Here is a 14,319-nt window from a genome sequence, read left to right on the forward strand (position 1 = left end):
CAGATGCACCACGGCGTGTTAAGTGCTCAGATGCAGAATCAGCACTTTCTAGTCAATGCCGAGCTCATCCCCAGTGAGAGACCAATGATCTTTTTCAGGCACAGGAAGATAGCTGCCTTCTGGTTTTTCAACTCTGAGAAATGTACAAGGGACCATGCATTAGCAGCTGAATTTGTGGACATGTTTACAGCTCTGAGATAATCCTGCTGGGGTCTCTGGACACATTCTGGGCTTATAGGCAATAATGACCAGCTCAGTCCATTATCCTGCATAATACTGGATAGTGCTGATAGATTTTACCTCTGAAAATCTCTAAAACTATATTATCTCACCTTTAACAGAGATAACAATGTGTCCAGTGCTCCTGCTGTGCCTCGCCTCACATTTCACGCTAAATGTTTAAATTCTAACTGAAGGAAAAAACAGTCGGAGGCAGAAACCTCATTATAAAGTTGAGTCAAAAGGTGAGGTTATTTCAGGTTGCAGGTGATGTAGTTTCATATCATATCAAGGGGCAGACTGACAAATAAAAACAATAAATATGTAATAATGTCAGAAAATGTCAACTTTTTCCAAATGCCAGGCCAATTTATGTTGCAGTCTCACATTTAGTGCACAAAGCCTCCACCCAGGTTAGATTTTTGAACCCAGTGATGTGCAGAAAAAAGTCAAATCCTGCTAAATGTATGTAGTTATAGAGTCAAAATTAGAGATCAATTGGCCGTTATATTAGGACAATATTTTTACCTTTTTAGAGTATTGGCCTTAGATGAGTACAGGCCGATTTAGTTTAGATTGACCTGCTACCTAAAGAGTACACATAAAACTTTATTTGAACACTTAAGTGCAAAGAGATAACTGCACAAAATGTGACTAAACTACTGTCTTAAAGGTTTGTGGTAAAAAGAGGGCTGTGGATGAGTGTTTAGTAAAATTGCCTGGCATATCCATAATAATATCTCTGTATTTTTTATACAGATTGTTTGGTCCCCTTTTCGTCCCAAGTCCAGTCAAATGTGATTGTGTCATCAGATTTGTTTTTTTCAGTGATGCGGAAGAAACAATGGAGCTCTTTGATCACCTATAATTTACAGATAAAATTTAATTTTTTCTCATCTCAGAGTTTAGCCCTTCACTCATTGATTCTGCAAAAATCCACAATGTTTTTCAGCCTCTGATATTTCCGCATGTGTCCCCAATTGGCGAATCTACCTGTCACGCCCATTTGAAGGGATTCACCAGTGACCAGACTAAAGTAAAGTATTGAAGAAGTGTGTATTCTGGATCTCAGGCAAGTAAAATTACATAATTCTAGGAAAATTGTCTAATTGGGATTTGCATATAGTCCTAAAAAGATCGAAGTTCATTGGTCATTCATTGGTTCAGCCGGTCAATCTCTGGTCAAAATCATGACCAAGTGTAGCCACTTTTGTTGTTCTCATGCTCCAAATATTTTGTATTTTTCAAAGACCTAAAATAAACCAAGGATATTGCTTGATTACCTACCAGACAGTACGTCTCTATCCTTGCGTCATTTGTGTGTTTTGCTGAGTGTCTCATTAAAATGCAGGTCAGGTCCATTTTGTTTGTTACTTTAAGGACTTTGACACGGGCTGACAGTCTGTGCTGGTGCTGCAGGTCCAGAGCAGACAGAATGTCAGAGAGGACCAGTCTGGCATCTTTATCAGCGCCGCTCACAGACTCTCACGAGCAACTGGAGACGCCCTCCTGTTTCCTGCTCCATTTGACTGTGCGCATAGAGCGTCTGTGATGGAGGGAGAAGGGCAGAGAAATGTAAACACAATATATAGTTTTGGTATCACTTTAAAATAATAACTATTAAATGTTTAGTATAAGAGTTGGGGTTAGGTGTGGGGGAAAGGTTGTTGATTAAGCAGTTAGTAGTACATTTACATTACAAAGGTGCACTATGTAACTTTTTTGTTGGGGGTCTGTCACCTGCTTGTTTCTGTGGATATGTCATTCCTGTGCCTAGAATGTTCCACAGTATGACATTAAACAGCTCCACCTTACATTTATTAAATTACAAGTGTTTTTTATAGCTCAAAAAGCAATAACATCTCCGCGAAAAAAAGCATTTGATCGACCCTCTACTATGCACCTTTAATTGTTCATGATTTATGAGGTGCATTGAGTTGTATTGAGTTGTATTGAGTTGTATTGTTTATGAAATGTGAGATACAAATAAAAATGCCTTGCCTATTGATACTTTGGAGTGGCATCATGTTGAGGGAGTTCTACATGTATCTGTACGGTGGAAAGTTCAGAAGTTACGAAACACTGCCCAAAAAAGGATTAAAATTGTCTGAAAACTAAAGAAAAAATACCCCCCCTCCCCAAACTGGGATCATTATGAGTTTGATATGAAAATTGTTGGCTAATAAGCTTGCAATGTTATTTGAAAGGGACTTGATTAAAGGAACAGTCTGGAATTTTAGACATAGGACCTCATTTCCTAGTGAGCCAGAGTGTTGGAGACGTGTGGAGACACTTTTTAAAATATTCCATTCAGTTCTTGTATTTGCAGAGGTCACTGGTGCTAGGCTAGTGCATGTCAATGGCCATAGTTAGCCTGCCACGAAAAACAGTCTTACCCACTCCACAAAACACTCGAAGAAAATCTATTATTACACCAGACTGTCCATGTGAATGTCTGTGTTGATAGAATAATGTTTGAAATAAAACTAACCTTGTATCGCATGAATCATCACATGTTGAGGGACTATTTTCTCATATATCAATCCGCCGCTGCCAAGCTTTCTATCAGGAAGTACAACTTGCTGCTGCTGCTCACACATAAATCCTTCAAATGCAAGTTTGGTTTTACTTCAAACATTATTCTATCAACACAGACATTTACATCAACAGTCTGGTGTAATAATAGTTTTGTGGAGTGGGTAAGACTGTTTTTAGTGGCAGGATAACTACGACCATTGACATGCACTAGCCTAGCACCAGCGACCTCTGCAAATACAAGGGCTGGATGGAATATTTTAAAAAGTGTCTCCACACATCTCCAACACTCTGACTCACTAGGAAATGAGGCCCTGATTCTTTATGGTCATATTATGTTAAAAATAAAGATCACATTCAAGTGTAAACCAGAGCAGTGTCTACAGTTAGCATCACATCCCCAGAGAATGTGGATGACATCGGGTGCAAAGTAACACTTGAAAGTGCATTTTTGTAGATATGTTACCATCTGTAAATACTTTTAATTATTTTATTTATTAAGAATTAGAGCTGACTGAATCTATCCTCACCCTGACTTGTCAAAACTTGTGTATGATTTCTTTTTTATACCTACTGTAACATATAATTCCTTTTCCATATTTCATTTTCATTCACACGTGTATAAAACCAATTAAAAATACACCTGAAAAGACACGAGTGCAGATCAGTGTAGCTTTGCCTTTCACTTTGTTGAAAAAAGGACCAAAAACTCTATTCAGTATTTTAAAGAATTCCTTCTTTTGAACCAAATAATTTAGCAAATGAAAACACGCTCCCAGCTGATATTTAGAATTAAAACAGCTTTAATTCCGTGCACCCGCCGCACTGTTTTTGGTGTTGCACTTGGGCTGGCATGTTTTAATTAACTCCTGCTGTCAATTAAGCGGCTCATTTATAAAGATTACTCTCTGAACAACAACTTAACCACCAGTAGCGGCTGAGTGACAGAAAAACAGAAACAGAAAAGAAAAACAACACAAAAAAAAAAACCCAAAACAAAAAAAAAACAACAAAAAAAACAAGCTGGAACAAATCAAGTCTAAATCATAATTGTGTATTTAAAACATCTAATCACCAGCTTCATTCCAGCATCTGATTAAACTGGCCTCAATCCCAAAATGTGTCTTGTGAACAAACGGAAGAAAAAACACTTATTATATAGTAATTTATTAATTTTGGCGAATGTCTTCTGAAGGGCAATTTACAGCTTTTACCAGAGCCATAATACAATACTTTATAATTACAACATTTACAGGTGCAACAGTATGTCAGGATGAGTTGTGAAGGGATCAAACAGAGACAGAGCAACTCTTTTCATGAGACTTGTCCTACACAAACACATCATCATCATCATCATCATCATCATCATCAGTGGTGGAAAATAATAATAATAAAGTACAAAAGTAAAAGTACAATGCTTTTAAGTTTTACGTATCTGTACTTTATGTAATTCAATTTTACAGTGGATACTTTTTACTTTTACCTCACTACATTTGAGAGCAGATATCTGTACTTTACCCTCCACTATGTTTTAGATCTGGACTGAAAAGTAAAAAGTACTTTTCTTTATGGTTTGAGACCAGCTGAGACTTATTTTTGCACATTTAATTTGAGTTAACATCCCAGCTTTGAGCAAACCAAATTAGGGTTGGGTAGTATTCGAATTTTGATACTGTTAAATCTTCTCTGGATTTTACCGGGGTATACGGTATTACTGTATTACCAAAATGTTGTAGAACAGCTTTGGTAAGCTACGAAGCTGCACTGCTGTACGGTCTATGCGTATGGCCTACAGATTTATAATCTCTGAAAAGTTTCACATGAACCATCTGTGTGTCAAGCGACACACACACACAGAACAGACTCACCGTCAGCTGCACATCCTCTGTCACAGAGAGAACACTCATATTCCACTGAGTAGTGGCTTTATAGTTTATGCAAATGAGCCATGTGGTTTTAAGTTTAGTTTCTGTAAAACATAAACAAATGTGGCCTGAAGCAAAAATGCTGGCAAATTGCAGAAGTACTAGTATTTTTTTTTCAGACCAACTCGCTGGAGACCGGACTTGCCATGTTGTCTTTGTCTCCCTTATGAGCACTATGCGACAACAGAACTAATCAAACATCGTCTCCCCACACAGTTAAAAGAAACATTATAGACACTATTAGTTTAAAATCATGACAGCATTAAATTGAAAATGTAATCACACATTCATTTGTGTTACGCAAACAAATGTAGGTATCAATTAATTATAATATTATATTAGGTCCTTATGGGCTTCAGATTTTTAAAATGATAGTAATGAAACTGATACCATTGCTACTTTTTGATACAGCGGGATACTGTAATACTGTATTACCACCCAACCCTAAACCAAATACACAAAAGCGTTGAGAAAAATTAAGAAATCAATTGAATCACTTAAAATGTGCTAAATTATTTTTCAAAATCAGTACATTTCATCCTTTAATTTTTCTAAAAATGTATCCAAAATACATGTACTTTTTACTCTTAAAGTACAGGTACTTAAATACTTTTACTTTTGTAGATTTTTTCATGTAATTATATACTTTTTACCTTTGTATCTGTACTTTTACTTAAGCAACAAAATTGAGTACTTCATCCACCACTGGTCATCATTCATTCTGCTGGAGCTCTGCGTGACAGGCAATTGTAATGTGCCAACAAACATGACAACTTATCACCACACGACCCAGTGACAGCTTTGCCAAATACGACCATTTCACCCTGGGTTTTGCTTGATTTGATCTGTTTTATCTGTGTAAAAATAAAAGAGGCAGACTTTAGCAAAGACATGTGTTAACAGCTTATGTGAGCAGGTTACTGATAAACATCGCACACTCATTCACATGTACAGCCAAAAACGTTGGTATTCAAACTCCGTAGCCACGCTCATCTGTATTCAACAACTCTCACGCCGTAATAGAAAAGATAAAATATGCAAATTCCGAACATAGAGCACTTGGAGATAGCAATTTGAAGGTTAAGATTGATTCAGCAATATCCACTCTGTTTCTGTGGTCTGGGAATGGGAACAGAGGGACAGAGCCAACTGTGGCGTCTCAAAGCGCACTTTTTTTTTTTTGCGCAAGTTTGTAAAAGCAAGAGCAAAAGATCAGTACAAAATGTGATCTCAGCATATGTCAGTTCTGCTCTGTCCTCTCCTCTAATCCACACACATCTGCACAGTACTGAGGCATTTACACAACTCCAAATGGGAATCAGTGTAACTAAATTCATAGAAATAATAAAAACAAAAGCTGTAATTCAAAACATGTTAAATGAAATGGGATTTTAAAAGCCATTTTTTATCAATAATTTATAGAGCCACTTCCAACTAATAAATAAACCAACAAATAAATAAACAAGCAGGCAAGCAAACAACAACAACACCTCTTCAGTATTTTAGGTATAAAGTCTCTGGTAATTGTGTTTTGGAAAAATAGTCTGATAGATGTCTTCACCACTTGGTTTCTTTCCAAAATGGCGTGGTGTAGCTGGCTCGCACAGCTGCAAAAGATATCACCAAAGTTTGTGATCGGAGGTTCAAATCAACAATATAAAGATTTGTTTCCACTGTAGTCCACTGAAAAGATCCGTCACTTTTGAACACACGCAGCCCATTTCCATCAGTCCCAACAACCAGCAGTGAAAAAATACATGTACTCTTTTAAAACTAGACTCTCCTGTCCGCGTCCTGCTGTAGCTGTAGTCCACTGGTGTGCTTTGGGGGGTGGACATGCCTCCACAGTTTCATGGAAAAGTGATGACGTCAGTCTGTCCTGACCCAGAGTCTGAGACAAACAGCGGCCTGTGGGGCTAAAGCACTGTGGCGTTGTGGCCCTCCATCCGGGGCAGCCGGGGGTCCTGCACTGTACCCATAGTGACCAGCAGGGGGCGGCTGTCCTCAGACACCCCCGGCCTGCTCATGGAGGTGGGGATAGGCCCCCGCGGGTGGGCCACAGAGGCCTGTGCTGCGCTGGGGTCCATAGGCAGCCCCTGCTCCTGGTATCCGTAGCCGATGTTCCCACAGGGAAAACGCCTGAGTCTGTAGAGGGGCACAGGGGGCAGTGTGCTGGAGTCCAGCAGGAGGGGCGACTGGGCAGAGGGAGGAGGAGGGGGGGGCAGCAGGGGTCTGCACATGCCCTGCTGCTGGTGCAGCATCTGCAGCTGCTGCTGGATCTTGTGCTGGTGCTGCAGGCCGAGCGCTCCGGCCACCTCGGCCACAGTCCGGCCCACGTGCTCCTGGCCCTCTCCGGGCACCCTGCCACCTGTGCCCCCCACTCCCCCTATGCCCCCTGTTGCCCCTGCCGCCGCCTGCCTCTGCTGCTGCTGCTTCCTCTGCTGCTGCTGCAGGAACCAGGAGCCGTAGGTGGGGTTCCAGAGGGTGGTGTTCTTGCCTGTGCTGTGCTCTCTCTCCACGCTGTGGCCCTGGGTGAAGGCGGGGTTCACGTGCCCCCCCTCGGCGGGGGGCTGCGTGCACACCTGGGGGCCCTTGGAAGTGAGTGCAGCCGTTGCCGTGGAGGTGACCGCAGTTGTCATGGTGACGGTGGTCTGTGTGTGAGGCAGGAGGCAGGGCTGTGGCTGTGCTTTGGCCTCACTGCTCTCTGCTGCTCTGCGTGTGTCCTCAGTGGGGTAGGCCGGGGGCAGTGGAGCCTCCCCATCAGGCACCTGGGCTTTCACCACCACAGTGGGGCTGGTCTGGTCCTCCTGATGCCCAGCTCGCTCCTCCTCCTCTGGGACAGGGCCATACTCAATGGGCAGAGGGGTTGTCACCACATCCGGATCCTAAAACACAATATTCAGCAGATGAAGATATAATTTATACCAAAACAGGCCGGGTACATGCTCACATGTGCATATGTGAAACTACAGATAACATCTGTTTCACTAGATGGCACCAAGGTTTCAAGAAAAGTGAAAAGAGTCAAGTGATGTGGCTCAAATTGGGGGGTAATTTGGTGGAAAAGAGTCCCAATTGATCGGTGCTGAATTACCTGTAAGCAGTAGTCGATTCTCTCCAGGATGGTGGAGAAGTTAGGTCTATCCTCAGGCTGGTGCTGCCAACTCTGGGTCATTATGCGATACCTAAATATGCACAAGCCAGAAGAGGAAGCAATACTTTTCATTATTTTTCCATTGCTCGCAAAAAATAAACAAATGCAAATGTCAAGTTCACCAGTAACATATCCCTGCTAATTGAACGTTGCCAGCTGAATTGCCTCCAACACCAAAATATTCTTAATATTGTTTTGATTGCTTCAGGCAGAATTACAGAGCAGCCGCCTCCCTCTACTTTGACTGATTGTGTTCAATGGGCTGTTAAGATGGCACCAGCCACTGTCGGTGAAGTAAAATGCTGAAGATGCTTTTAATTGCGGACTTCTTGTTGCTGTGGGTAATCTTTGAGCTTGGTTGTGAGTGGCAACTTTTTTAACTTCAAATTAAAGTCACACGCTGGGTTGTTGATTTTATTGGCAAATGCATTCACGTTTTCATGGGGAGAAATCTCAGCAGGTTGCCATCTGTAGAGCTGTGGCCAACAGGTGTGAAGAGAAAAGAGAGGTGAGCTTGAACAAATTGACTGAGCGAATTTGGTTAAAAAAGTGTTCTCCATAAATATACACAGTTCAGCTGACAAGACATGTTATCAGCCAAAGTGAATTTGAAAAAGGACTGGTTTTGAAATGGCTTTGTGCCTTCTATCAGCTCCCCGTGACTTCTGCCATGATGTGAGGCAAACATGAAAGAGCGTGTTAGTGCGGCGGCCATATTGGAGGCATTGGGAGCGATCTGGCGTTAAATTTTCCTGACGCCTTCTAGGTCACAAGTCTTTTATGAGTCGATATCGGCTAATCAGTGGCTGCTTTCATGTGTGGATCTGTGTGCTGCCTCGCTTGCTGCGTGCATGGCCCTCTCTTATTTATGTAGAGCAGAGTAATTAGAACTCCTGGGACTATAGGCGCATTCTTGTGGTCATGTGCAGCCCATACAATTCATTCATTAAAGCTCTCCTTCTGCGTGCCTGTTCTGTGTGTCTGTACTGTTGGGTGCTGTTGAGACCCCAGTTTTCAGTCTGTGTTTTTCTAGAGCATTAGTAGTAAATGAGCAAAAGTCAGGGAAAATTGGTTCAACAAGTCAGAGTCAGGTCATTGATCAGTGATGTAAGATTGAAAAACAGTCAATTTTACTGTGACTTGACAGTTGTACAATATAAAACAATCAAATTGAAACAGCTGCTGCAGTTATTTAGATAATAGAGAGTCCTCTGTAAATATCAAAAGAAAAATTTGCTGTGCCTGTACAAACATGTTCTAAAATGCATGGGATTCTTGTATTATTTTTGCAGTTCTTCCCAAATGTTTACAACGTACACTCTGAACAGGATACTACTTATTTATAAATGGAATCGCAATAATGTCAAAAAAATTTGATATTTTTAATGCATGTGGGTTCGGGTTAGACAAAAGGTAGAAGTCTGCACTCTGAAAGACAAGATAGTTATTTAGCTCTTTGCTGTATTTTGACAGGGCGCTTGTGTTTCTGTTGGTCACGTGTTAGACAGAGATTAATGGTTGACGTACGGAGTGAAGGACTCATTCTGCGACCGACCAAGAAACCAAAATATTAGGTACAATTATTATCAAATGCAGATCTTCTTTGATGGTACAATGGTTCAAAGTTTAATCTTTGTCCCTGTCACAATGTTGGATCTAGGACAAAAGTTTTTGAGACACAGCGTACTATTTTCTATGATCACAGACTGCTAAAATAGTGAACATTTATTTGAAGGAGTTCAAGTTACATTCCATTTCAATTCAGGATTTAAATCAGGGTCTATGTCTGTCTTTATGGAGGCCAAGTTCCAAACCTGATTTTGAATAAATGTGTTAGCCAAGGTTGAAGTACTGTATACCCTACCAGTCAAAAGTCTGGACAAAAGTTTGGACTCAGCCTCTCATTCAGTGTTTTTTTCTGTAGATATATAAAACTTTCTGCATTTGATATACATACAGAAGACATCAAATAAAAGAAGTGCAATACTGTATATGGAATATGAAAAAGTACCAAATACCAAATACCACTATATATATTTTCTTTATATTTCATAACCAAATCCTCAAAATAGCTGCCCCTTTTTAAACTTTTTTTCTTTACTAAATAATTCCATATATCTTGCTTCATACCTTGATGTCTTCTGTATTTATCTAAAATGTAGAAAGTAGTAAAAAAAGGGGAGGAAATTAATAAGAATGTGTGTGGCTATAATGAGGATTTCGTTATAAAATAAAAAACAAAAATGTAGTTATTTATTTATATTTATTTTTTCCTTTGCTACTTAATTCCATATATCTTACTTCATATATTTAAATGTCTTCTGTACGTATAGAAAATGTTGAAAATAGTAAACATATACAAAAAACATTAAATGAGATAGTGTGTCCAAACCTTTGCCTGGTAGTGTATGTGTAAGTGTCATTGTACGTACACAGGTCCGGGGCAGTTTTTGGGCGGGTCCATCCTCCCTCCGTTGGTGACAAACTCCAGGACTTCTTGGTTACTGCGGCTGGGGTATGGCATGTAGCCCAATGAGAAGATCTCCCACAGCAGCACCCCAAACGACCTGAGACAGAGGCAGCGTCATTAGAGCAGAGATTAGTTACACAGGGAGTGAGCCACCAAGGAGAATGAAGCCATAAATTACAAGCATCATCGACGACTTGGGCTGTTAAAGTGGACGAGAAATGAGATAGTGACAAGACGAGGAATTAAAAAAACATATGGGCCAGGAGCAAAGGTAGTGAAGGACACCGAGGCAGGGTGCAGATTTAACAGGTTTGGAAAACACTTGTGTGGATGCAAAAGTAGTCGCTCCTCTTCAGACAACAAAGGCAAACCAGAAAATGGAATAAATCATTTTATGACTAGAAATATAAAACAAAGTATTACACTGAATATTGAATAAGTTACTAGGGCTAAGATATACTCTAAAAAAAAGACCTATTCTTCAGCTATCATGGTTGTGGAAACTATTACGAATGAAGCAATACACTGACTGGAAAACCTTTTGGCTTATTTGTTCAAAGGTCCAAAATTACACAAAATTGATTCTTGTAAGCTTTAAGCCATGTTATAATGTCGTTACCTCATCAAAAACAGACCCACAATTGTGTTTTGATTGATTCACCCATGTCTGAGAAACATTTTATCATTAGTCTGTCCACATCTCCAACACTCAAAATGCTCTGTTCCACCTTGTAATGTCATGTAGTGGTAGTTTTCAAGATAACAGCTACCTTTTACTTTTAGTTCAGTACAGATTTGCAGTTCCAGGGTTGAAAAACCCCCCACAATGGAGCACTTCCTGTATTATAACATGACATCACAACGTGGAACAGTGTGTTTTCTGTTTGGAAGAAGAACTAAATATGCAGAATTTATGTGTTAAACATGTGAGAATGAAACAAAACACAACTCCAGGACAACATAGATCAGAAGTACAATGAAGGAAAATGATGGCAGTTAAAAAACACATCAAATCGAGTGCAATGTATATGTATGAAAAATTAAAATAAATTGTTGTGCATAATAGTGAAGATTTCTGTTTACAGTTGATTCATAATTGTGCCTGAACTGAAATCTACTGTTTTGAAATGTTTCCAAGTAACCATTGGTGTTGATGTATTGTCTTGAAAAGGGAAAAGTTTAGAAAAGATAACACAAGATTTTTGTTCTTTCTGCTCCTTTTCATTCATTTCTTGTATGTTGATGTCTTTTATAGCCTGGTTCATCAGTCGGTTTCACTTTGTGGAAACTGTTTGACCTCGCAGCAATACAATTCGTTCACTTGACAGTAGGCAGGTACTTTTTAAAATTTAACCAATCTCTGCTATTTGGTAGTGACGTATGTAATGCACCATTAACAGGGCTAACTGGTATATATGCTTTTCCCAAATCCTGTAGGAAGAAGAGCAATAATGTCTTTCCCCTTGATAAAATTCACCAAACATTCTCTTTATTCCGGCTTTAAATCCTCAATCTCAGGAATTGCTGCCAACACAGAATGTATAACTCTTTGCTGATATAAAAATAGTGTAATATGGGCCCTTTAACTCATAACTAACCTTATAAGGTCAAATGGTGGTTTTCAGATACATACATTTTATTGCGATATATAATAATAACAAAAAAGACATTGATTCCTTCAGTTTTTATTTGATTTAGTAGTCATGGGAACCTTTTTGACTAAATCTTGCATATTAACAGAAATATTCATTAATATGTAGTGTCCCTGAAATAAAACAAACAAATAGAGTAATGAGAGAGCATCTAATAGACCAATTAAAAATCTTGAGTCAAAACACATTAAAGACTCAACAAAACTCAAATGGATTTGAAATGACTGCATTAGAAAAATACTGTAGGAAAACTCTTAATTGGCTTCTATAATATGTTTTTTTTGTTTGTTTTCTACCACCACTTTGCTGAGATTTGAAGCGTAGGAAATGCATTAGGCAGTTCTTTGCACAAACACTCACCATGTGTCTGTTTTGGATGTGAAGATGCCCTCCATGAAAGCTTCCGGAGGCATCCACTTGACTGGCAGCATGGCGCGCCCCCCTTTCCTGTAGTAGCTCGCCCTGCAAAACATTTTAATCATTATTTGTATAGCGAACAACAAATAGCATACACGACAATCACCATGACAACGCAGCCACCCAATCTGCTGGAAAAGGGAGAAAACTGCTCAGTGCAATTAATTCAGCTTGATCCAATCTTTCTACCGAGGACGTCTTATCTCGGTGTCATGCGGGCTCCTTCAATGTTTGGGTCATTTTTAACGCTGCAGAGAAATGATCTGTTTTATCTGATGCTAGACACTAATGGGGCAGTAGCGAGTTCATCTCCGACCTTTACACAAACTTAAGGCCTTGGGGTTTAGTTCTGCTGTTAACCTGTCCATCACATAGAAACATAGACAGAGTTAAGTGTTTGTCAGCTTGGTCTGTAAAGAATCTCGTGGCAATGTTTGTGCTACAGAAACTATAAATTTGTCTCCCCCAGCTGCCATTTTGTCATAAAATCATCAAATTTCTCCGTGTACTTGTTTTTAAAATGTAGTCTCTGTAATGAATAGGAACATCCAAGCTGCGGCGCACAGGTTTATGACTGGAACGTTGCCATTTCAATTTTCCGAAGGCCTAAGTGGAAAATAAAGAGCCATTGGTGCCATTTCTGTGGCCACATGAACCAAGTTAAGAGCCAGGAAATCACGGTTATTATTGCAGCTATGTCTGAGCCGTGACTGTAAAAAAGACAAGCTCTTTCAATTCTGTTTAAGATGTTATAGAAGAAAAGTATTCGACGATAAAAATAGCCCTTAACAATATTGCTCACAAACATTATAAAAGAAGAAACACCAAAAAATGAACACACTGACCCTAAACCAGTTTCACTAAACACCTACACTCAGTGGGGGACTGGAATAAAGTAAAAATAGCAAAGTATTGCACACATTTTAGGTAGCTGTACTTTTCTTGAATACATTTTAATGTGAAAACTTTTTACTTTTGCTTTACTACATTTGAGAGAAGGTATCTGTTATTTCTACTTTTTGAACTGAACTGAAAAGACCAGCTGAGAAAGGAACATTTGTAATTTGAGCAAACAAAAACAGCCAGGAAAAACGATTGATTCAGTTGTTTCTACTGAACAAAATTCAGCTCATATCTGTATCAAACTCACGACATTTGAAGCTTTATTAGATCTGAAAATCTGTGCAGAATACTTTTACTTTTTACTCTTTCAGTGCATTTTTAAACAGGTACTTTAATGCTTAGACTGTTTCATGTGTTACTTTTAGTTTTACTTCAGTATTTTACCTTTTGCTCTGGTACGTTTACTTTAGTAACAAAGCGGAGGACTTCTTCCAAGACTTAAGCTTAATACTAATTTAGGGAGACAGGCTTTATTGAAAAAGCTATTCACCATTGTTCCTGCCCCAGTGGTACTGAAGGATTGAAGGATGGGTCAAATGCAGAGGACAAATTCCCCTATATGGACAGTAAAGAACCTTAACCTTAATTTATTTAAACATAATGATATTAGATCCAGACAGTGCTTTAAAAGTTCACCAACATAAAATAAAATGTTTCTGGGTTCTATTGCTCTTCCTTAAAAATTTCAACTAAATTAAGCATATCCTTGGAGAGAATGAACACAATTTAAGTTTAATTTGGGTTTCTTCACAGCTGACATAAAACATTTATGCTTTATTAACCTTATATTTATGGCAACAGTGTATTTCTTTATACGATGTTAATTTAAAAGATAATTATTTTACAAAGAAAATGAACAATCATTCAGGTCAGCAGAATAATAAGAAAAGTGTAAAAGTGTACTAATTAAAATGTTACTTTGTTGAAAGAGTTGACAATATTATTAAAGACCAACACAATTAATGGAGCATAGAAACAATTACTTTTCAGAAGACTGACAAGGTAGTTACCAAGTACAGCACATACTTTTTCAATAACACCATA

The 14,319-nt window shown here is 39.0% G+C and overlaps 1 protein-coding gene across 1 annotated transcript in view; it reads right to left on the minus strand.

Annotated features, from left to right (window-relative positions):
* Positions 1-6,595: 6,595 nt before the first annotated feature.
* Positions 6,596-14,319, minus strand: part of alk (ALK receptor tyrosine kinase) — a 582,818-nt gene continuing 575,094 nt past the window's right edge. The window contains exons 27-30 of the mRNA XM_055155128.1: positions 12,316-12,417; positions 10,266-10,400; positions 7,774-7,864; positions 6,596-7,564 (exon numbers count right to left, since the gene is read on the minus strand). Of these exons, the coding sequence (XP_055011103.1) occupies positions 6,596-7,564; positions 7,774-7,864; positions 10,266-10,400; positions 12,316-12,417 (1,297 nt within the window). The remainder of the gene's footprint in view (positions 7,565-7,773; positions 7,865-10,265; positions 10,401-12,315; positions 12,418-14,319) is intronic.

The sequence above is a fragment of the Boleophthalmus pectinirostris genome, unplaced genomic scaffold, assembly GCF_026225935.1.
Source record: "Boleophthalmus pectinirostris isolate CB_2022bp ecotype Guang Dong unplaced genomic scaffold, ASM2622593v1 HiC_scaffold_10, whole genome shotgun sequence".
In the NCBI taxonomy this organism is placed as follows: domain Eukaryota; kingdom Metazoa; phylum Chordata; class Actinopteri; order Gobiiformes; family Gobiidae; genus Boleophthalmus; species Boleophthalmus pectinirostris.